We start from the raw sequence: 26,288 nt of genomic DNA, 5'->3' as shown, positions 1-26,288 counted from the left end.
TGCATTTCTGTGTTTTTCTTGCACATTTTATTGGATCTTCCGTTTGTAATAATTTTTGTTTCGGATCCCCACATATTTGATAGGCTCTAGGTTGTTTTGAAATCGAAATCTCGAGTTCTCGACAGAATCTGCTTCTTTTTCAAACTGGTAAGGTCTACATATCCAAACTAGTGTTGTAGTTGTTGTGTAAGCAAATCTGATGGCCATCTTTACTGACTCGCTTATTTTGTCCATGTAGGGGAGTCATGCCTTTAGACCCTCGATATCGATTCAACTTTCGCTTGATTTAATTTTCAAAACAGGTAAAATAAAACAGGCACATTTAAAGCGCGAAAAATCTGTTCATCGTGTGTAGATTTCAGTTCGGTTTTTTCCCCTTCAATTTTATTTCACCCTTCAACATAGGAAAAAAATAACAACCATTGCACGTTCCTTTCAAATATTTAACGTTTTGCTCTGCATTCCATTCCTCACATTGATTACTAGTAGTTTCTTTCCAATCCACAGTTCGTCTGTGGATTGGAAGAGCCAAGTCCTATTCCAAGGGGAGATAAGCAAGGAAAGGCAAAAAAGGATGGGGTCATTAAAAAATCTTCTTCTCAAGAACCACTAGACTAGTCGAGATGAAACTTGTGTGAAAGCTTCATGAGGTACTGTAGATTCTAAATTGTGCAAATCATGCCCCCCTCGGGGTAGAGAGTGGCCACAATAGGGGATATATATGATTTTTTTTTTTTATCAAAATTTACATTGAAAGATATAGGAAATATACTTCTTAGAACCACTGCGCCAGAAGAGATGAAACTTACGTGAAAGCTTCCTGAGATGATGTAGATTCTTAATCACAATAGAGGATCAAAGTTTTACATGGGACGTTATAAGGAATAAATTTTGAAAATTTTCTGAAGAACCACGATCGCAGCATTCATATGCAAACATATCAAATTTTACATAATATATGTATACAGGAAAAGAATTTTCTTCTCCATTATTGCAAGGCCATGATAGTCATAATGATATTGAAGCATCCACATGTTATGTGAATTCAGAGACCCTTAGGCTATAATACCGGGTCACAATTTTTCATGGGAATATAGAAATCTTTTTTGGAAATCTTTTAAAGAACAGCAGGGCTAAAGTTTCTCAGGTGAGCGTTGTTGCCCACGGGCCTCTGGTTGGAGCAGTTGTCTTTAAATCAATCTGATAATTATATTTTTTTCATTGCTTTCTTTGACTTTCTAGGTCTCAACACTTTATTCTAAGACTGAAATAACTAACATGATGAATAATGTATTTGGAAACATTAATTGCCGGGAATGTAAAAAATGAATCCTTGTTTGCCACATGGATACTTAGGTCTATATGTCTTGTAGACGCCTTTTCCTCTGCAAAATCAAAGAATTCAGCCCTCTCTGATACTTCCCCTTCCAATATTATGATCTCTGTACTATTTTAATCACTAGAAATGGACAAATGGAACTATCAAATATATCCATGTACTATTGAACGAAGTTATTTTAAAAATGTCTATTTTGAATGTTTAAGTTGATTATAACCTTGAAATTCGTGGACACATTTGTATGTGATGGTGAAATTCTTGTGCTGATTAATGTTTTAACAACATCAAAATGTTGCTTTCCAATTTCTTTTTTAAGAGACTAAAGTATGTACGACAGATATATGATTCTCTTTCTTTGACCGAGTTGTCGGTAAAAACCGGTTAATCGATTACTAGATATTGACCGATTATATATATACATGTAATTATGTGTAAATGTGGAAAAGCGTGAACTTTATGAATTCGCTTGAATCAATTCATATGACATGTACAAAGTTTGCACGCAAAACTATTCTTAAAGTATTGTGACAATATGTCTATTCCCCTTTCTAATCTTATTCTACTATTTTTTTTCAGAGTGATGTATTTTAAAATGTTCTACTGGGAATCTATTTTTTTTTTTTATCTTTGAACTAAATAGTTAGAGAGATTTTCATAGTTTTGTTTAAAGTCACTTATATCCTAAAAAAATATTAATGGTAGACCTTTTACCAAACAACTTTCCTTCTTATTCTTCAAATGTGTAAATCAGTAAACAGCTTAATTAGCATATAAAGTAATGGCTTGGATTTATGCAGTCTTCATAAGGATAAAATTGCAATGCGTCATTAACTTTCACAAACTAACAGATGATTTAAACGTTCGGCTAACTAATCTTTTATTTTATTTTTTAAAAAAAGCAGATGAACAAACAATCACATACATTTTACGCTGAGTAAAAATTGGATTTTTTATTTGGTAACAGACCAAATTAAAATTTTTAAATTCGTTTGTCCATCATCTTAAATTAAAAAAAAAATTATGACGTAAATAATTATGTGCATTGTTAAAAGAAAAATGTGTGTGTTCATATATATATATATATCCAAAAAATGAAAAGAAATATCACAGTGTCCGGTAATTAATATGAAAATTAAAAATAACAAGGCAACAATGTTAATAAAACGTAAGCGCTTTCATTATACTTCTTCAGACGTTTTATATATATATATATATATATTAAACAAATATAAAAAGAAAACACAAGAATCCTCCGTAAAGCTTTATGGCTTTCATTAAAAATCTTCAGAAGCTTTACATTACAAAAATGTATACAACGGTAACATAGTAACAATGATTATGACGTTAAACTAAACTAAACTATGATTTTCCCGAAATTTTTCATCATCATTGCAGTATTTTATCTATGACGTCACAATATAGACATTAAACGTTCCGCTTAGTTTAACGTCATAATCATTGTTACTATGTTACCGTTGTATACATTTTTGTAATGTAAAGCTTCTGAAGATTTTTAATGAAAGCCATAAAGCTTTACGGAGGATTCTTGTGTTTTCTTTTTATATTTGTTTAATATTGTAATCCGATTACTGAGACTTTATTTCAATTTTGGATATATATATATATATATATATATATATATATATATATATATATATATATATATATATATATATATATATATATATATATATATATATATATATATATAATATTTGTATGACATTTATATGAACATACAGCATTTGAATAAGATTTTAAAAACTGTGCTCTCAGTCTAAAACTAGAACTCTACATGTTTGCTTCAGAAATATACTTCGGCTGATATCAGCTATCCTAGAAGAGAGAGAGAGAGAGAAAGAAAGAGAGAGGAGAAATCTGCACACAGCAAAGACCATTGACCGAAACATTTTAAAATCGTTAAAACATTATTGTGTCACATCTTGTGGATAGATTAACCTAAATTGACTTTTATAATTTCGGCTGATTTCATCTGCCTATGAAATGACAAATTGCTTAATAGTTATAGGGGCTAGGTTTGTCTTTGTGACAATATCGCAAGTTTATCTTGCATCACAAAGGGCTATGTACGTTTTACTCAATGGGACATTCTGCGCTTTGTGTGACCTAAAACAACGCACTTTACCGGACAGTGTATCAGGGTTGACTGTGTCAACGTCCGGATTTTTGCCAGGAAAGATGCTGCCGATAATATGCGGAGTATTCGACACGCTTCACTGTCCACCAATCAGATGATGAATTTTTCCCTCGGCGTGTGGCTATGATGACATGCATTTGATGATATGTCACTGTAGTATAAATGAAACTGAAGTATTGATGGAGAGACGGACAAACATAGTAATCTCATACTTGAACGAAAATGGCCAATGGAAAATTGGGTAAGTTTACTTAAGTAATTTTGGAACATTTATATTGATTATGCCAATTAAAGCAAAAATGAAATTACATGTACATGTATCTGTATATGTTTCAAATTTTCATTACTTTTAAGAATAACATTTCTGTAGCATAGCATATGATTAAGTGCTAAATATTTTGAAGATATAAATGAAATGTTGATTTAAAACTCTCTCTCTCTGGTGTATATATCTTTTAATACCGTCTTATCTTAACGAGGATGTGAATCATAAAAAGATTTGATGTTGTACAGTCTTGTTTACTCATAACCGTAGGGTAATAGTTCTGTATACCTTGCAATAAACTTGTCACTGTCAAAAAGTGCATTTGCTACACCTGATGAGTTCACGAACTTGAAATACACAACGTTGTGCATTCCAGTTATGAATTTCGTGTAAACATAATCATAAAAGGGTAAACATCACAATATTCGACATGAACATCATACCAACAGGCAGCTAATCGTAATATTTTGAAATGCATTTAAATGTAAGACATCACGGTGATGCTTCGATGTGCTTGCTCATGTTATATCAAACCAATTAATTATTAGTTTTTCACGGAAGCCTTTTTATGGATATTGATATTGATTAATTTTTCCTCTTTTTGATGTGATAACGTGAAATATAGATATAAATTTTCCCTGTCTATTTCGCCGAGTTGCCATGCCAACTAGCTCTTATCCAGAATATTGATGAAACACATCTGGGGAAAAAGGCATGCTACCCGAGTCTCGACAAGGCCTCTTCATATGACGAGAGAGAGAGAGGAAAAGATGAGCCCAGATTAAGAAGAAAGCATCGATCTAGCTAAACAAATAAATAATAAACGTAAGCACGTGTATTCCCAGTACAAGAAAATCATGGCAGCATCTGCTCACCAGATCGATTGATACGTGTGATGGTATTATGTCCGCAAAATCAACCATTACATATATAAATCATTGGTCACAGTTATGTAAACTAAGAAAATAATGGATATCCACAGAGGGGAAAACTATTGGGAGAGGATAAGATTTTGATTAAACTGTATAAGCATGGCCGTAGGAACCGGGGGGGGGGGGTGGGGGCGTGCTCCCCCCCACAATAATTTTGCCGATATATAGATAACTATAGTAAACATAGATACTATATGCGTGTGCCCCCTCAATAAAAACGTCTGATGACCTTTTTTTTTTTTTTTTTTTTTTTTTTTTTGCTTGTCAGGAAATTTTTGGTAGTGCCCCCTCAACTGTCGACTGAAAATGTATGGCTGTGCCCTCCCCCCCCCCCAACTGAATTTGCTTCCTACGGGCCTGATAAGTATTTCAACTAAGAATGAAAGTCGAGGGAGGGGCTATACGTGAAACTAATGCATTGAGATGGAACCTTGCTTATCTTTCTGATATTATTAGTGCTTTTCAAAATCTTTTGCAATTTTCACTTTAATCGCCTTCCCCCCCCCCCCTTTTTTTAACAATGTAATTAAAGTTAATTTTATAGGGAAATCACAATAAAACCATAAACGTGTCTCAGTATTTTATTACAGTAAACAGTCCGTGTAATTGAACCTTTTCTCCCCCGCACGCACGTGTATTCTAACGGGAAGTTAATGAACCACAGGTAAACAGCACAGGTATGCAATTTACCATGTCAAATTACAACGTAATGTCAATTTTATTGAAAGTTAATTCCCCTAAATGGACTCAAAGTCAACCATGGACTCTTCTTTAAATGGAGGAGGTGCGACCTTTAGTGAAACCACACGTTTCCTGTTCAATAACAGTATTTGTTTAAATAGATACATCTTAGGGCAAATATATAGATAAAATAGGATTAGAGCAAGGGTCTTCGTGATTATTAAATCAACCAACGGAAACCATTGAAAACTGCATATAGTGGTTGTCTAACGTACTTCACAGATCTTACAGTTATTTAGTTTTTATTTGAATCCTAAAGGAAAAACAATAATAAAATTCACACTGTAAACGCCTAGAACTGTGAGTTAAATAGTTTCATAGAAAAAAAGCCACAACATCCTTTGTAATATAAAGGGTTAAATTTACTGTGTGTTTCTCAGTTTTCTTATTCCTTTGAAATCCTCTCTTCTTTTTGTCAAACAAAACTTGTCATACTCCTTCAGTCGAAGGTATTTAATTAATTTTTAAAACAAATGGTGTATTTTCTAGTTGAGCGAAATTTGCCATAGGGGAGTCTAATTTAACAAACTTCGCCAATTTCCATGACAGAAGGACGGTTACTCATGCATGATTCAGATCAAGAACAAAAGAAGGCAACTTTTGAACTTCATGCACAATTATCATATCAAAAGAAGACTAAGCGGTTAAATAAAATTATACGCCTAAATATTGATTAGGAGCGAAAAAATAATCATTGTCGTTTACACGCTTTTGTTTCGGTGTCAAACATGAAGTGCATCGCAAGGAAATTCAAGCGTTCCCCCGCATCTGTCGAAATCTGCTGTGAACAATTAAGGGCGGTTTTCATTGTTTTCGGTAACAGAGTCTTTTTCTTTAGGACGTGTGCACGTGTTCTGAAGAACACTGACCATTCCCGTATAAAGTCCTAAGTTTACTATAAATCACAATTTGTGCAAGTCATAATTAACGTGAAAACGAAGGTCTAAAGATGCCAGAGCCATAGACAGCTATGACATAGTGCAAAATATCTTGTTATCAGTTCATTAGGGATTCCACTGCACAATTGAAGTAGATAAACATTATTCATAGATCGATATATAAGACAGACTTTGTAAACATAAACAACAGCTTCTGACACCCCTAAGTATCTTCTGCGCCATTTCCGTCTTATCTTGAATATCCCGCTGTTTCTTGTGCAAGGGGAGATAAGCTGGCGTTGAAGGAGGTGGTTTCCTTCTAAAGCTTAGCAGCGTGACAGCCGAACGGATGCTGATTCTAGACTTCGGTCCAGCGCTTCCTTGCATTAGAAACCCGCAAATGATGAATAATGAATTTTTAGGGACTTAAAAACCTCTTGCTTTGTAAGGATATTAGCAGTATCAGATTTACAGATGTCCACCGTATATCGGTTTCAAAGGGGTAACGGAGTATTATGGAAAGTTTTGGTCTCAAAAGTAAGCTTTTTTCTGCATTTGACTGTTAAGTTGAAGGTTTTATGTGTACTTTGTCTGTGTTCTAATTGTTCTTATCTATTTATTATATTTTAAGTATTTATTTATGATGACGGGCTATTCAGTATTCAGTTATTTATTGGGGGTAAGGAAGAATGCAGATGTTGACGGTATACTCAGGATAGTTTATTCTCCCTATCCCCTGAAAAGTTTCTCAAGTACAATTAAGTTTTTCTTTATATCCATTTGACATTTTAACGTAAAAAATTACCTTAGTATGGGTACACATCAAAATACTTGTAATCTTAATTATAACTGATAAGACGTTATAACCTTATGATAAAGTTACAACCTTAAGCCACACTTCTAAACACATTTGTATTTAAATGTCGGCCGGGTTTAACAAGTACACGTATAACTTCTTTGAAGACAAGCAGCGTAGTCCGACTTCACCGTTAAAAATACCAAAATATATGTATATATGTATGTTTAATTCAGAATAAGAGCAATGCAATCGACATATATATGTCAAACACCCTCCAGAAATGTAGTGTATCTGGGTTTTTTTCCATATTAACATGTAATCCTTTATCTTAAAATCTACAGACCACAAGATACCCCAAGAAATATATGGTGTGTCTGCGCGCGATATTTGATGGGCATCCTGGTTTTCCATGTGTCCGATCTAACATAGATATACGGAATAGATCGCGTGCCTCCGGTGTTTTGACCCGACCAATGAGACGCGATTGTTATCTGAAGGGGGATGTGCGTACAAGATGCTGAAATGCTATTTGTCTCCATAAAATATACATTTTTAAACCAAAAATTAGAATATTTACGTAATGTCATTCACAACAACAAAAATATAGTTAAGATGTTAAAATGATAAAATTTCTCCTAAGGGTGATTTTAAACGGATTTTAAGTATCACTGTAGTTCTCGTATATAAGGGTCATACCGGTATTGGAATTAAAAGGGAAACAAAATATACGCAGAACTCAAGTTGTTAAGTAAAGATTTATACGTTTTAAATACATTGTATCAATTAAAGTCTAGAAAATTTGATGATTACTTCCGTGTAATTAAACATCAAACAAACTAAAAAGCACGTAAATTAAATCAAGATTTAAAATAAAAATTTACATAGAACTTAACATCATAAAACTTCCGCTAACAAGAACGACGGGTCAAAAAACATTCAGAAACATTAAATAGTAAAAAAGACAACTAGTTCACGATCCCCCCAGGCCAGAGAAAGACACCAGATTTTCTTCGTGTTTCACACCGATTTTAACCTCATGTTTTATATAAAATTGCTACGATTTCATTCTACTTTCTTTGTTTAAGAGTTTTGATACTAACTATAGCTGGTGTAGACTACAAGTTCTATAAGGTTATAAACTAAACAAAACTGATAATCGCAAAGCCACAGCCTGTATACAAATAAAAAAAGGATTAAATTATTTACAATCACCTCGTAATCGATTGACAAATTTGATGGAGTACAAATGCCCACCTGTGATGAGATATGAATATGATAAAGATCGCGCCGCTCTCCCCAGGGTGTGTTGTTGCGCGTGAGTCCGGCTTGATGGATTACAAGACCTCGGGGATTGAAGGTCCGAGCTAGTATTGACCATTCGGGGTCCCTCGATCTGCATCAGATACTCCACCAGTTTGGATCAACGCGGAAAGTAGGATAAACTCAAGTTCATCGACTTCTTTTGATATATATAAATTCATGGTCTTTTGAGCTGTTGTGTTTTTATGGTCATTGTGCACATTATAATTTAGAGTAACATCGTTATAACAGCATGCCAGTCACGTGGAATAGGCTTCTGTTTTCGGGTGAGTTTGTTATTTTTCGGGGATTGTGATTTAATGTTTAAACGCGGTCTTCTTTTTTAAAATTTGGATTCAATTTGATTTTATAATTATTTCTATTTAATTTACTTAAAGATGCTCATTAAGGGTTTTTCTCCAGTCACTTCCTGAATCAAAATTAACGGAAGATGTTTCTCTCACATATATGATATAAATTCCTACGTAATACAATCTAAATCTATATATAAACTATATGTTCAGTTGAATGGTGTAATACAGTGTATACTCGTAATTAGCCACTTTATATTTATACAAACATTAACGTCGGACGTTTACGCAATGACCGCATTATAAGCTTCATCAACGTTCAATGACCAAACTTCATTGATCAGCGTACATATATACATATATACACGGGTGTCAAATATAAGATCTAAAATAAGAACTTAATTTTCATGGTCGCTCGATCTGTTCGTCTTGGTATTTTCTCATGTCTGTAAGGAACGTAAAGTTCAATGGTGTACTTTCTCTGGCACAACACATGCATTTTATGACCGTTTATGGAATATTTATGACTGGGCAGTTGTATACTGCAGTTATCAGTTGGTCAATAAAATATACCAATATCAGTCCGCCTCGGAGCAGCGGGGGTCGTACCTGTGTAAGGCAGATATGATATTGGGTTTTTATCATAACTCCATGGATTATGGTTGTAGCCGCATAAGGCAAAATTCCACTTCCAAGTGATAAGATTTTTAGGAGATCTAAAATATGCAGGGACACTTTTAATTTTGTGCAAGAATTTTTGTGCTAAGATTTTTTGAATCCGTATACATATGGAAGTGTTTGTTTCAGATGTTTCAGATAATGCAGCAAAAAATGGTACCGGTATTATTGTTAGAGATGAAGTGAAAATAGAGACGGTCATCATCATTCTTTGGGTGGCGGGAGGGGTCCTGTTAATGACCCTCCTAATTCTGCTGGTCTGCATCCTCAGAAACAACAAGAAAACTGGAGCACAATGTGCAAATGGGTAAAATAAATATCATTGTGCTTCTCTGGTTTAAATCATATTAAATGTGATAATTGATATATCGTTCTCCTTTTGGCTGCAAACAAAAATTACTCTATTTAAGACAATTGCAGTAATTCAGTGGCCATTGATAACTTGTAACTTTTCTAAAGAAATTAAAGTAGTATTAATCGTATTTGTATATCCAGGTCACATGTTTTGCGGATTGATCCCAGACGCGCCAATCCTCGAGATGGCCGGTTAAATCAGGGATATTCCAATTACGATGAAATCTGGACATGGATCCCTATCATACGCGGGAACGAGGGCGAATGTCCTCGATCTTCCGTGTACGCCACTCCCACCAGCAATGACCTACAGCCTCCATCCTACAACGAAGTCGTGGGGTCACCTGAAACTCATCCAGCGGCAGCTAATTCGCAGACGACAGTGAGGACACCAGAGATGACGACAATACAGCCAGGAAATCCGGTTAGTAATTTATTTTCTGCAACAAGTAGGTCCTCAGAACAAATGCCTGCTACTGCTTCGACAGAAGTTGTAGCTGGTCGGACTAGTGAACAAAATCCACAGATTCCCAGCGTTCCTGTTAGAACACTGGAAACGCATAATGCAGATTCTGTACCAAGTGGTTCGCCAAGTGTAGCTTCTACGAACATTGTTGAGAATGCAAGTCAATCCAATCAAAGATTACAGTCTGAAAGTAATCGTTCAGACAATTACATTGACAGAAATTGTGTACCACGACAGAATATCAGGACCAGAAATTGTGATTACCCATATTTGGCACGTGCAAGGGATCGGCCTGGAAACACGACCAATAGTATTTCTTCTGCGACAGAAAATCAAGATCAGTATCAAGATGTAATTTATCATCCTGAGCAAGGACTTTATTCTTTTGTGAGGAACGAAGGGGGTAGACGGGCGTGGTGTGACATCCCACCCAGTCTCTTAAACGAGGACGGACCCCCGCCTTACACACCCGCACCCGATTACCCAGGGAGGCATCATAATACCCGCAGAACTTCGTATAGACAAGCAGTTAACGACATGCCACCAAGGTATTCGAGACGAAGTAAAAGGCTTACTGATGTGACACGAGAAGTCCCACCCGATTATCCAATGTCTAATAGAGAAACAATAAATAGTCGAATCGAACACGTACATGGAAATGTTTCCGCCCCTATAGTGAGGTATCCTTGCACGTGCTTGCCGTATTCGTTTGCTTGTCGTTTGCCACTTCCCTTGTGTCAACTTTTCTTCTTAAACAATTCTTAATTGTTCATTTTACCTATGGAACTTTGCTCTATATTCTAATAAATACTTTCACTTTTCTGTATACCTGTATTACATTTGCAACCTTATGTTGTTTTGCCACTTTGCTGCATTGAATTGAATTAATTAAAGTTTCTAAATGCTCTTGGAATGTACACGCTGTTTATATGCATGAGACGTTTATAAGTTGTACTGCATGCAGAAACAGAATGAGATATATATTAATTAAAGGTTCTTATTCATTAAACCATTTTAAATGACAATGTCTAATTTTCATTGGCTTTTAAACTTGCATGTTATAGTGGATTCGTAGCTGTTAACGTTTTACAATATTTTTCATTCCAGGTGTGATTATGAATACTTTTAACTGCAAAGACCACCCAGTAAAATACAAGCGATGTGCCAAACTCCATCCACCAGTCATCAAAAGACAGTATCAGTCCGCCAGAGAATATAGTTCGAATGTGAACTGTTTCCGTATTTAGTGCTGAAAAGCGCGCTGTGTTCGATTAGATTTTCCTGGTCTAGTCATTGTGGCCTTATCTAGTGGCATAAAAGACAAACACTGCATGACTGTTTGTGATTTACTTCTAGTCAGTATTATGTACATAGACTAAGTACTAACCAGTATTTATTTATACCTGATGAACTTTTTATATATAGTTTATATACATTGCATTATTTATCCATATGCCCTTGTTTGATTGAAGCATGCCAAAGACAGAAAAACGTCAAAAACACAAAATTGAACAACAGGATTTTTTAAAAACAAAATTGATTGATTCCGTTAAGAATTTTCTTTCAGAGATTAATTTATTATGTACATTTTAGTTGCACTATTCAAGTATATCTACACACGCAAAATACCGGTAATTGTAAGTGTCCATTTTAATTTCGTACAAATTGTCTCTTACGAGATATGTATGTCTGGATTTATGTAGCTGAGTGAAAAAGTAAGAAAATTTTGTATGCTTTGAATCTATACTGTATGGACTTGAGAATTATGTATGTGTTCAAAAAACAAGCTCATTAAATAAAATCAAATAAATAATAAATAAAATAAAATCGGCATCTGAAAAAAAAATCTCCGGTCTTCCAAATGTGTGAATATAACAATTAAAAATTAATGTTTAATGTGTGTGTGTTTCTTCTTTTGATGTGGACCTTGAAGCTGTGTAAAGTATTTTTTCGCAGTGTTTCATAGATGTAAGCACATTCTACATGTAGCCATTAACTGGTTAATGTCTTACCGAACACTGCATAACCAGAGGGTAGAAAACGCCATACATATACATGTATAATTCTGCATTTAATCTAGGATTTTTTGTTTGCTAAAAATATAAAGTTTTTAACTAAACATGATGTTATTTTATTTCCTTGCAAACTTAATCCAATTTTCTTTCTCTCTTCTCGGGCGGAGAAATAATATATATGTACTTTTACATGTTTAATTGATAAGAAGCAGGTACCATGAATATATCAATTAAAAGGCTCCATTGCTACACCGCACTTTATATGTATTAAAAACGTACCCATCATGTAGACATGATAGCCCATGTGACCCCTTGGAAACATTCATTTATTTATTATTTCAATAAACCCCGGAAGCTTTAAAAGTGTTGTTTGAAAGGTTAGACATAGGTTATGACAGTGCACTTTTGGAAAAACTTGGGTCAGTACAGAAACCTTTAAGTTTTTTAAAGAAAATAGATCGAAGCATCTTTTTTGTCCACTATCTGGTAGACTTTATTTGGGGTTTGTTTTTTCTCGAAAGGAAGCCGGGGAGGGTGTGGGGGGTTGGGGGCTTCAACTCTAAAGAAAGGACTCATTTGGATTAATTTTCAAAGTTTCCAGCGTCTTCACACCAAATACATGCACATTGTAAGGGAGTATCGGTGAGATGATCACACATGATAAATTGATTTTTTATGAATGGTAGGGAAGAAGAATCGTCTTCATTACATGAGTGTAAGGCAAATGTTATCGAATTAATGGAAATCGGAATTAATAGAATGAAGTATTGAAATATTCTTGTCCAGTAGGTTCCATGAGATGGGGAACATTATCAAAATTTAAAACAAGTTTCTTCCTATGTCCAGAGGTTAAAGCAAAACTAAGGAGAATTCAATTACCTTATTAGTACTATTTTAAAATAAGTTTGTAAATTTTTAGCATAAGTAAAAACCAATTAAGTGAAGGAATTATCCCGACATGTTATTTAAACGGGTAGATTTCCCCCATATAACAGTTCATACCGTAGATACCTAAGGAAATCTTTGTTTAGTAGGTTTTACGGTCCAGTAAAATGTTTAGCCCTTGTAGAGTAAATAGATAACAACAGTACTATTTAACCAAGCCCATAGGAAGTGCAATTTCATCAGCGCGGGGAGGGGGGGGGGCACAGCCTAACATATGCACTAAAAGGGGGGATCAGATATTTATTCGAGGGGGGCATCCAAAATTTGTCAACACAACTGGAAATTAGCTTCTTTTATATACTAAAGTATATACTGGCAAAATTATTGGGAAGGGGATTCCCCCTCCCCCGGTTCCTCCAGGCATGTAAACAAAATGTTTCTGTTAATATGTCGATTTATGGTTGCGACATTGCAGGAAAAAAAACATTACCCGCGTAAGCGGGATATGATTTTTTTTCTTTTGCAGTGGTTGCAACTTTTGATTCCCGTATTATGAAACAAAGAAAAAATATTAATATCTGTAGAAATTCTTCTTATAAAGCGTGTGAAGGTACATGAAAAAACGCGATATTGTTCCCTACGTTACATCAATGGAAGAGTCCTATATTTCATACAGATGGCTTTAAAAATCTGGATATAACTATAGTTTATAATTAATTGTTTGATGATTAATGGCAATAGGTTTTCATAAGAAATAAAATAGAAATATTCAGTGGATGTAATTACATGTACATAATTATTTATAAAAATACGTAATCGCATCTTCGAGGGCAACTTTCAGATATAGCTCAGTGTTGATTCACCGCCTGTTTGAAAGGCTCGATCGAGATGCTGCGGTTGTTGAGTCGTTCAGTATCATAACCTATACCTTCTCATTATATTAGAAACCTCTGAAGACTTATACAATACTGTTTTGCAATAAATCTCACCCGATGTCCGTGTGCACTTATTCAAAGCCTTTGAAAGAGTACATGACACTGAATTTAACCAAAGAATAAGTCACTACAATGCAGAGCTGGTAAAGCTAACGGAGAAGTTCCAAAATGTGTGGATTATAAAATCTGATAACATTCATGGAGGAAGACTTGACCTATATGCACGCGATAAAATACATCTTAACCAAAAAGGAAAAACCGCCCTTGTCAGAGCCTTGAAACTCCACCTCAATCCTGAATCGGACTAAAACCGTACACAAGTTATAGTCAGAATTTACACAATGCCAGTACAAGAAAATTTAACAACCAGCGAAATTGGAAATACATGGGCCCTCCTCGTCCAGGTAAGGATTCCAGAAACTCCCAACGACACCAGAGGGAATTCCGTGAACTGGTGCAAAGGCTAGCACAATTAGTGTGAAAATAGAAAAAGAAAAAATGTTTATGTTCACTTGTATTTTGAAAAATATACTGAATGAAGTTTGAATTTTCACTGTACAAATAACAAGCAAAATTTATGTCAACATTTATTGTTAAATTTTGTAAGAGTTGAGAATTTCCACTGCATATATAACACATTTTTTTCAAATGTATTATTATGATTATATAACAGGTCTAGTCAGTTGTTCCAATATATTACAGAATGCTCAATATTGCTTACTGGAACATTCATAGTTTTAATAAATCAAAATTTGATGATAATATTGAATTTTTCAGTTCTTTATGTCATAATTATGATGTTATTTGTTTTTCTGAAACCATGCAGGATTCACCACACAATCTTCCAGGATTTGCTTCTCCCTTTGTACTAAATGCCAAAAAGGTAAAAAAGAAGGGCAGAAAATCTGGAGGTCTTATGGTATTTGTTAAAAAAGAAATTTATAAACATTTTACTAAAGAAAAAGAATCTGATAACTCCTTATGGATAAGAGTAGAAAATGTTATTATTCCAAACTGTATATCACAAACACTCTACTTGTGTTTTTGCTATGTCAAACCATATAAATCAAAAGATGCATCTGAAAATATATTTTCTCAAATTACTACTGAAGTTTCCCATTTTCAGTCACTTGGAGAAGTATTTATAAGTGGAGACTTCATTGCACGTACTGGACATCTACTTGATTTATTCCACATGATTCTATAAATGAAACATTTTGTGACTGCCCTGTGCCTCTAGACTATTCACCTGACTCTGTTTTACCACGCAATAATACTGATAGTCAAACCAATCTACATGGTGAACTTTTAACTACTTTGTGTAAAACTTTAAACCTTAGAATTCTTAATGGGAGATTCCTTGGCGATTCCCTTGGTTACTGTACATTTTATAATTTTAATGGTTCTAGTTGTGTTGATTACGTGTTGGCTACCAGCCATGTTTTACATAATGTACTGTATTTAAATGTTATGCCACCTTCAGAATTGTCTGATCATAGCATTATTTGTACTAGATTTAAGTGTGGTGCTTTTAATTGCCCAGTTAAATGTGTACCATATATTGAATGCAGATCTACCCCCTTGAAAGGACAGTACATTTGGTCTAATCAATGTAAACTTGCTTACCAAACAGCCCTTGTTGATGTAGAAAGCTCTAACAGCCTAGTTGAACTTGATAAAAGTCTAAATGAGAAAGACATTAGTATTGATGATATTAACAGTAAATTAACTAAAATATACTTAACAGCTGCATCTAAAACCCTTCTCTTTAAACCACCAATATATAATTGTAAAATAAGAAAAAGAAAACCAAAACCTTGCATGTCTAATGATATATCTCTACTAAAGAGAGAAGACCACTAACTTGGAAGAAGGATTCAAATTAATCCAAAAGATTGCAATTTATTACAGGCTTTCACAAATGCTAAACGAGAATTTAACAGAATGAAAAAGAAATCAAAACATGAATTTTATAAGACAGTAACTAAAAACATAGACAACCTAAATTAGAACAATTCAAAGGATTTTTGGAAGGTCCTAAATAAAAATAAAATTAAGCAAAACTCAAATTCTTCCACTCCAGGACTTCAAGCATTTATGAATCACTATCAAAACTTACTGTGCTCTAAGGGCAATAACTCCTGTGAACATGTACATGTAGTTGAATCTGAAATACAGAAACTTATTCCCCTGGACTATCCTTTCACATACAGTGAAGTCAAGCTTGGCATTAAAAATCTAAAAACTGGTAAATCACCTGGACAAGACCTAATACTCAATGAATTTATTAAAAGTGGTTCAAGTACACTTCTAAATATATTAACAAAACTCTTTAATAAAATTCTTTTTTCTGGGGAAATACCCGAAGCCTGGAATTTGGTACAAATAACTTCTGTTTATAAATCTGGTGACCCATGTAACCCATCAAACTATAGAGGATTAAGTGTTACAAGCTGTATGGGTAAACTTTTTAATGGACTTTTACAATGCCGCCTAAATTCGTACTTGGAAACAAATGACCTTTTGAGTAATTATCAATTTGGATCCAGAAGAAACCACCATACCACAGATAACATATTTATTTTAAAAACTCTTATAAATAAGTACTTAAAATATAAGAAACAAAACATTTATGCATGTTTTGTGGATTTTACCAAAGCCTTTGATACAGTTGATCGAACTTTAATGTTACACAAACTATACCAAAAGGGCATAGGTGGGAAATTTTACAATGTTATAAATAATATGTACTCAAACACTAAATATTGCTGTAAAGATGATTCTTGCTATAGTGAACATTTTATAGCTACACCCGGGGTTAAACAAGGAGATAATCTTTCCCCAACACTTTTTAATATATTTATTGATGACTTCTACTCGCAGTTAGTTAATTATAACACAAACCCTCCTGAATTACAGAATATTGATGTCGGACATTTATTCTTTGCAGATGACTTAATTCTCATCTCTACTACTAAAGAAGGTCTCCAAAACTCAATAGACTGTCTCTCAGAATATTGCATAAAATCAAAATTGACTGTTAACCTTGATAAAACTAAAGCAATGATTTTCTCAAATAAGAAACCTGACACAGCTCAACATTGTTTTTATTATAATCATTCAATAGTTCATCTTGAACATGAATATAAATATCTGGGAATTATTTTTACTTATAATATGGTAAACTTAAGTATGCAGCTGAACACCTAGCTGACCGTGCAAGAAAAGCTTTTTATGCAATGAAACACTCTTTACCATTTCATAATAACTTATCTGTAAAAACTCTTTTAAAACTATATTCTTCACTTATTGAACCTATCATTTTGTATGGTTCTGAGATATGGATTTCAGACTTTAATATTAATATAAACAATTGTGATCAACTACCTTTTGAAAAGATACAGCATTTAATATCTAAAGACATCTTGGGTGTACAGAGAAAAGCTTCAAATTTAGCCATTAAATATGAGCTAGGAACACTTCCTATTTGTTGCAAAGCTTTCATCTCTATGTTTAAATATTACAAGAGACTAAAAAACTATAATAACAAAGATGGAATTAGAAATCAAATTCTTATTGCTGCTTTCTTAGAAGATGACATTCTATATAATAATGATGTAAAGGATAATTGGCAGAGTCAGATTGATAAATTAAAAAAGAAACTTAAACTTCCATCATTAGATATCACTGATAACACATTTAGCAGCTACTTGAAGAATTTCTACATAAAAAATGTTAATTTGCAACTTCAGAACATTGAATTCACCAAATGTGGTAAATTATTATTTTACAGTCAAATTAGAAAGAACTATGAATTACAAGACTACTTGAAATTTCCAATTAATAAATCTGTACGTTCTAAATTAACAAAACTGAGAATTTCTGCACACCCTTTAGAAATTGAAATAGGCAGAAATTCAAAGCCTTGTATCCCAAAAGAATCTCGTTTTTGTCACTATTGTAAAAATGTTGTAGAAAATGAAACACATTTCATATATGACTGTCCTATATATAAAGATTTGCGAAAAAAGTATTACCCTTTGAACATCTATAATTTAAATGATAACATGTTGAAGGAAAATCATTGTAAAGTACTTTGTAATCCTGACAATGCAGTTCATTCTAGAAGACTATGCGAATTTTTACATGAATGTTTTGAATTGCGTTCTAAAAATAGAGCACAATAATATATATTTAATGCATTAATTAGTTCATCTCTGTCCATATTATACTGTTTATACTATTTGCATAATGATTATGTATAACTTCAAGTTGTAAACGTAGTTGACTTCACTGATTTGTACACTTGCATGTATGTATGTACTTTAGTATATGTTTTAGTAATCTGAAAACACACTGTATTTTTTTCATTTGTATGTAACATGGTTGTATGCCAACATGTTTGGTGAATCAATAAATAAATTGAAATTGAATACTGTTTTGCTGCGATTTTTCATACCATAGATAAGGAAACTAGACAGGGTAACGATGCTGCATATAATTTAACCAATGCTAGGTCAATAGGTAACTCAACTCTGAAAGTGGCTCATGATCCTTTTTCACCATTCTCCAGGGGGGGGGGGGGGGCTATAAAGGAACACTCCGTTATAAATGGGGTGCCGACCTATAGGATCGGGATTGGTTTTAGTCTTTAAAGTTTGTCGATTTCTGTTCCGGTCAATGACTTTAGGCTACATGTATGTACTAATTCGTTTCTTATAAATTATTTCATTTCAGTATGTGGAGATAGGAGGAACCTATAGCATGCTATTGTCAGCGCATTTTGTGTTTGTTATGTCGAAATGTTACTTGATATTTTTCTTTATTTTTTATTGTACATAATGGTAATGTTTATAGTCTTAATTCTTTTCTTGATGTGTGTTTATTTCACAACACATTTCCGTAGATATAATAAAAACATGCCATTAATGTATACAAATTATACAAATGAATTGCGAGGGAGTGCAGATACTGATATCTAGTTCTACTGTTTCAAAACTTGAGATCTGAATTTAGAATATTGACTCAGTACATGTAATTCTAAATATAATATTATTAAGCTCAGATAATACAAGCAATACGTGTATACTTTCCAACGCAATAACCTAGACAAGAACTAGAACTATAAACCAGGTTGTCGAAAAAAGAATTCCTTATAATTTGTAGGATTTTCTTTGTAAATTTAGTCCATAGGGCCTGGTGCCCCTAAAAAAGTATCTTAATAAATTATTCTTTAGATCACAACCTATCAAAATATCATAATTCTATTTAGGGGCAGCCCTGCTCGGAAGAACTTCTAGGCCAAAATTCATGCAAACATCGGTGCTTTAACAGACAAAATGGTGCCTTGGCCAACTTTTGAGTTTAATTTAAAGTTGCAAATAATACATTTTTTGGTTCAAAATACAAATTTGAAAATTTTAGACATATGTATGGTAGAAAACAACTAATGAACATTGATTTTTAGATGTGACTTTTTCCGGGAAATTGTTCTCTCCTATAGCTAAGTCAATTCATTTGAAATTGTGAACACATCCTTTAGTATTGAATTTTTTACTTAGTCTAAGGGAGCCCCCCCCCCCCCCCAACATTTCTTACAGTATGGTCGAACTCTCCCATGTAAATTTGGTCTAAACGTAAGAGTTAGATCCTAAATCACATTTCTCCTTTTGCAATTCTTCTAAACTTTTGTTCTAAACAATCGTTCTAAACGACACAATCATCAATTTTACATATTGGTGTAACGTACAGGCAAAGATCGACATCGGTATTTTAAAAAACTAGAAATATGTCCATAGGACATGAATGCCCCGCCGAGGGTATATTAGAAATGCAACATTTTAACACAAATTGAGAAAAGTGAGGTCAAGGTCAAAGGAAAGGTCAAGGTGAAAAAATACTGATGCAGTTGAAAAGCTTACAGAATGTATCAGCATATAAAGTTTGACACTAATTCATGAAAAGTGAGGACAAAGGAAAGGTCAAGGTCAAAAATTGTTGATGCAGTTGAAAAGGTTTCATCAGTATCTATTAGCATATGAAGTTTGATAAAAATATTATGAATGGTTTCTTTAAAACTGAGCTAAACACTAATTTAAGAAAAGTGAGGTCAAGGTCAAAGGAAAGGTCAAGGTCAAAAAATGTTGATGCAGTTGAATAGCTCTCATCAGTATGTATCAGCATATGAAGTTTGATAACACTATCTTGAATGGTATCATTAAAACTGAGCTAAAAACTTATTTAAGAAAAGTGAGGTCAAGGTCAAAAGAAAGGTCAAGGTAAAAAAATGTTGATGCAGTTGAATACCTTACATCAGTATGTATCAACATATGAAGTTTGATTACACTTTCTTGAATGGTATCTTTAAAACTAAGCTAAACACTAATTTAAGAAAAGTGAGGTCAAGGTCAAAGGAAAGGTCAAGGTCAAAAATTGTTGATGCAGTTGAATAGCTCTCATCAATATATATCAGTATATGAAGTTTGATTGATTGATTGATTGATTGTATGTTGTTTTACGTCCCATTCGAAAATTTTTCACTCATATAGAGACGTCACCATATACCGGTGAAGGGCTTCAAATTTTGACCTTTACTCGGCACTCAGGGCCATTGAGCAGTGAGGGATCTTTATCGTGCCAACGCCTGCCGTGACACGGGGCCTCGGTTTTTTAAGGTCTCATCCGAAGGACCCGCAACTTTCACTTCAAAGTGCCGAGCGCATGGCGAAGGAACAGTTGCTACCTATTTTTTATCGACTTAGGTCTGTCGCGGCCGAGATTCGAACTCACGACCTCCCGATCACGGAGCGAGCGCTCTACTGACTGAGCTACCGTGAACGGTATATGAAGTTTGATAAAAATATCTTGGATAGTTTCTTTGAAACTGAGCTTTGAACAGAGCTAAACGCAAAGTGTGACGGAAGGACAGACGGAAGGACAGAAGGACGGAAGGCGGACATGACAAATATTATATGCCCCGGCCATATTCATGGTGGGGCATAAAAAGGAGAAAAAAAAACATCTTTAGTCATAATAAACACTGTCTATAGGGATGCTTTGTTTTTTTTAAAACAGGGCATTTTTTGCCTATGCGTGTCAACTTCTTTCTCAAAAGAACTTTTAAAGTGACTTAAATGTAAAATCGAATTTTAATTATTCTAAGACGAACTCCTATGAGTGACACATTTATACAAAACTTTGGTGACAAATATGCACATACATGTACAAACACTATAAATTCTTTACAATTTTTTTCCCTATGATATCGTGCAAAAAAAAAATAAATAAAGAAACTGGGGGGATAAGCCGAGCCATATGCCTACATAACGATCGATAAAAAATCAGTAAATTCATTTTTAAAAAATTTCACTTTTTGTTGAATTAATGTAATGCTAATTACCATTTGCATACAAATTTGACAAAACCTGAATACTGTAACAGCGGAAATGATTCTGATTAACACAAAAAATGGCATCACTCTCAATTTCCACAAAAACTGACATAAATTGGATGATATAACTACATTTTTTAAATAGAGTGGGTCATCGTACCATTTTTTTTGAGAACGATTAATGAAAGGCAATGGAAAGATGTTGCTTTTTACACTTGCAAAAATTTGGTACGAAGACCCACTCTACATAAAAAAATTAAGTTAACTTACTTAAATTTTCACCTTGGTCTTAAAAAATTCTAAGTCTAAATATGCTTGCTAAATATAGAGAACTGTATGCTATTTAAATGGGTACGTGGTATAGTGGTTAGCGAGGAGCTCTTTAAAGGGACGTTTATTGAGGAAAGTGTTCGAGTCATGATTTTTTTATTTTTTGGGGAGGGGGTTAATTTTGTTTTACTTTATAAAAAATGTCTATAGGAATAACATATTTTTCACTGGAAATAATATATATATATATATGTAGTAATGGACTCATTTACAGTAAATTATTTAAAATGCCGGATAAAAATTATAATAGATATTTGAATACTTTTATTCCCGCTTTTATTTATTTTTACTACAAGCGCTTCTAGATCACCACTATCATTATATACAATGTTAACATTTTTATAATATCTCCACAATAAGTGTTAACACTCAATATCCAGATTAATTAATAGAAGTCCCTACCCATGTTAGACACTTGTGACAGTAAATGAAAGTCAACTGTTTAGCTTGTTTAGAATATAAATATCATTTTGAGAACTACTGTAAACATTAAAATGCTAAAGTAAATTCGAACAATTGAGAGATTTTTTCCAATAAATGTTCTTGCATAGCCGAAAAATGGGCATGGGCACATGGCTCGTCTTATTCCCCCAGATTCTTTAAAAATTAAATCAATGGAAAAAAAAATAACAATGTGGTTTTGGGAAATGCTTGTTAAAAATATCATAATGTTTCTCTATATTTCCCCAATCAAAGTATGAAATGTTTGGCAAAACATTTCAAAATGGCTGTGGACAGACTTACAACTGGATTGATACCAGGGAAGACAAAGGAAGCTTACTGTATTTTTCCAAGTTAGCATCCTTGCTCCCACAAGAGCCCCATTTCGTGACTTCCATTCTGAAAATAATAAGCTGGCGTAGCTGGGCAAAAATTTCTAATAGCTAGGGAAGCCCCCCCCCCCCCTCTCTCCCCCAAGGGAAAAGCCCCTGGAATGTTGGATTGAGTCTCAGAATATGCATTGTTAAAATAGCACAAAACAAACTATATTTGAATAAAAAAATCAATTTTAATTATAAATGCGTTCTTTCACAATAGAGATTTGTATTTATTTGTAAAGGTATTATTTTTTTGTTATTGTTGAAAAAATACTGTGTATGCCTTGGCAAATAAGCATGATGACAAGCGCAACTGCGCCTACTTTCCAAACACCTAGCTGTCGCAAGGCACAAGCTCACTTGCTTCCTAGTTGCAGTGATTGAAATCAAGAGCATACATGTTCAACCAGTGCTTAGCCGTTTACCTAGTTCAGTTTGTTTGTTTTGCTTGAAAATTAACATGTAACTAAAATGTCAAACACATGATACTCTTTGATGGCAGAAACTGTTCTTTTTTAAAAACTACATACATGTTGCACTGTACATATCGTGTTACATGACCTTGGGATGATAATCATTTTGTTTAAATGATTGGATTAATCAACTCTCAGATTTTGGCCATTAATTTTCAATGCATCATTGATTCTCATTTCTTATTTGACTTCAGCTGCAACTAAAGCTTGCTTGCAAAACTTTCCAATGCATGATGTTCAGAAGTACCAATAAATAACACATTACATTATTAAACTTATCAATAAGAAAAATATTTTTTTATCAGTCCTTTTTTTCCAATTCAAAGTGCCCTGGGTGCTTACTGGGCGGAGCACGGCATTTCAACTAATATACTACATAAAGTACATCTAAGGCTAAACATCAAAACTGCCATAGAAAACTCTAAATAAATAGATTTTTTCATTTCTTTTAATTAGATCTTCATTAAAAAATATTAAAGATGGTGATAAACATGGTAAAAACTAATTTTTCACAACACTATAATCTGAATACGTAATTAAACTACTAAAGCTGTAAGGCCATTACAACTAAAAAGAAGTGTAACAATAAAATAAAGAGACAAGGAAACTATTGCACAAAAATAACAACAGAGCCCCCAAAAATAAGTAAAAAAAATCATATGACAACCATTATTACATTCACTTTTTAATCTCAGAGTACCCTGCTCATCAATGTAAAAAGAAATACAGTTTTGTTTTGTTTTTTGTTTGATTAAGAGCCCTCTATACACTTCACAAAGAATTCCGATTTTGTGGTATTTTTATGCAAATAGAGTAATCTGCCCTTAGACCTAGAATAAGATATGTTGAAATATACAGTGTATTACACATGTACTTAATTTGTAATCAAGTCAAGCATTCATAACATTTTTTTAAAAAAATAAGGGAAGGTGAATAGATTTAACACTTCATTTGCAATTATTTTGCCCACTTGAGTAAACAACAGTTTTTCCTGGTGGTAAATGCCAGGTACCCTATGTTGAAAATGTAAGAGATAAGCTCAATATTTACACCTTTACACATTATTTTTTCAATGTCAAAAAAAACTTTTCCTTCAGTGTATAGAGGGACATTTGCAAGTTATTCAAAGATCAAATAACAATGATAACAATAGAGAGGGACAGAAAAAAAACCTGTCATGCAAAAATAAGAAACTAAAACTAGAATGAAAATCAGGGGAAAAAACATATGTAAACTATTAAAGCAAAATTTCAAAAATAACCAACTCACAACCATTTTTGACTCAACACAGACTTATTACACAACTGGCAAAGAAAACTGGCATATAGAAAATTGCACCTACATATATTTAAAGCACCTTGCTGAAGTGAAATACTCTTGCTGAAGTGAAATGCTCAGGCAAATGCAGTTTTACACGCAAATAATACAGAAACATTTTGTTCACATGTATATATGTACATGAGTGTTACAGTAAGACCTCACATGAAGATAACATCTATTAATCATTATATTTTTTCTTCACACATTGTCATATTAACATGCATACAACACTGACACCACAGAAACGTCATTCAAATTGAAAGGATATGGATTCAAAATTTCTAAAATGACACAACTTTTACATGGAAAAATGGCTTCAAATAGACATGTACATGTATAAATACATGCAGATAAAACTAACTTGACATTGGCCAAGTTTTAATACTGAACATTCATTTAAAATAGCAATGACAACATTCTTTGCACTAAAAATACAGCAAACACATTTTATATATTTTAGCAATCACTTTAGTACTATCAAGTATTTTAAATGTCCTTACACAGGACAACTGTTATACATGACAATCAAATTCATCTTCACTTGATATGTCATTACATATTAAAAATTACACTCTTGACCAGCAGTGTTTCTTTTTTTTTCAAACATTGCTGGGTGGTATTTGGTTATAATGATGTTTTGGTGATAGAAAACTAAAGTTCTTATAAGATTATCATTTATATTGGTAATCAGTCCAAGACAATGCCCTAAATACAGGAAGTTAGTGTTTTGTGTACACATGTTGTATTCAAGACTTAGAATGGACAAGTATGCAAAATGCTCACAGATCCCAAAACTGACTTATCTTTTTAACATAGTCAAGAGTTGTGAATGACTTGACAATGTGCAAACTGACAACAAATACATGTAGCTCTTGACATTGAAACAAAAAATAAATTAACACTACAGTATCTTAAACATTTGGACATATACTGGAATGTTTTCAAATAATTTAACCTGATTTGCCTTAAACCTACATTATTATTTCATCAATGTGCACCTAATCACAGAATTCTAAATATTCACTGATCCCTCAAATAGAAGCAAAGTTTCATATATATGAGAGGTTTTCTTCAAAATCAGCTACTATGATTTTGGCACAGTTGTTTGGTGGGAAAAAAAAAAACAAACAATGATACACTGTATGAGATTAATTATTTGCGTAGTGATGTAAACGTTTTTTGATATTCTAAATATGAGGGAGCAGATCTCACAACCTTCAACAGACTAGTTTGAAAATAGACTATAAAAACTTTAATGCTGATCAACTGTGCTTAATGCAATGAGCAAGACTATAACTTTGACTGCATAACCACCTTCACAGTACCAATTTCAAGATTTCTCAGACAAAAAACAATTGACATTTTTTAAAATCATATTGCATATCCATATTGTTAGAGCAAATTTTGCATCTGCAAGTTTTCATCACTACATTATAAACAATGACCAAAAAAAATCTCTCAAACTGTAAAATTGGATATTTGGACAAATGTATATGAAATCAGACAGTCCTGTCTCTTGACTAGTGCACACATGGAACATGAATCTTTGGTACAAAAGAGAAATTACAAAAATATTCATTAAAATCCCTATTTATTACTCTCATTCAACTTCATCCCCTTTGTACATGATGGCAAGACTAGAGAACTTTGGTCCCCAATCATTCAGGTAATCATAGTCTTGATCGTTGTCACTACTGTTTGTGTTGAGTGAGCTCAGAGAGCCTGCAGTGCTGCTTCCTCCTTCATATGAGAACACCATCACATTATCATGGGGAGGTCCAGCAGGGTCTTCATTCACATCCTGGACACGGTCGGAAATAAAAGCAGCAACCTCTGGACTATCTAATGGTACACCTACAAATTAAAGCATGGTTTATAATGTAATGTAATTCAATGTTTTTA

General features: G+C 33.4%; 2 protein-coding genes across 2 annotated transcripts in view; one reads left to right on the top strand and one right to left on the bottom strand.

The window, feature by feature from the left end:
• Positions 1-8,623: 8,623 nt before the first annotated feature.
• LOC133188733 (uncharacterized) lies at positions 8,624-11,349 on the top strand. Its single transcript, XM_061324224.1, has 4 exons — positions 8,624-8,698; positions 9,530-9,707; positions 9,896-10,900; positions 11,328-11,349. The coding sequence occupies exons 1-4, from the start codon at positions 8,665-8,667 to the stop codon at positions 11,347-11,349; spliced, it is 1,239 nt and encodes a 412-aa protein (XP_061180208.1). The 5' UTR covers positions 8,624-8,664.
• A 12,157-nt stretch (positions 11,350-23,506) lies between these two features.
• LOC133188340 (neural-cadherin-like) overlaps positions 23,507-26,288 on the bottom strand; it is a 41,326-nt gene continuing 38,544 nt past the window's right edge. The window contains exon 35 of the mRNA XM_061323720.1: positions 23,507-26,240. Within this exon, the coding sequence (XP_061179704.1) occupies positions 25,987-26,240 (254 nt within the window). The 3' untranslated portion in view covers positions 23,507-25,986. The remainder of the gene's footprint in view (positions 26,241-26,288) is intronic.

Source organism: Saccostrea echinata, unplaced genomic scaffold (genome assembly GCF_033153115.1).
Source record: "Saccostrea echinata isolate AGI-Se365-2 ecotype Australia unplaced genomic scaffold, CSIRO_AGI_Sech_v1 ptg000016l, whole genome shotgun sequence".
Classification (NCBI taxonomy): domain Eukaryota; kingdom Metazoa; phylum Mollusca; class Bivalvia; order Ostreida; family Ostreidae; genus Saccostrea; species Saccostrea echinata.
Note: the sequence above shows the minus strand (reverse complement) of the source record. Positions and strands in the feature narration are given on the sequence as shown.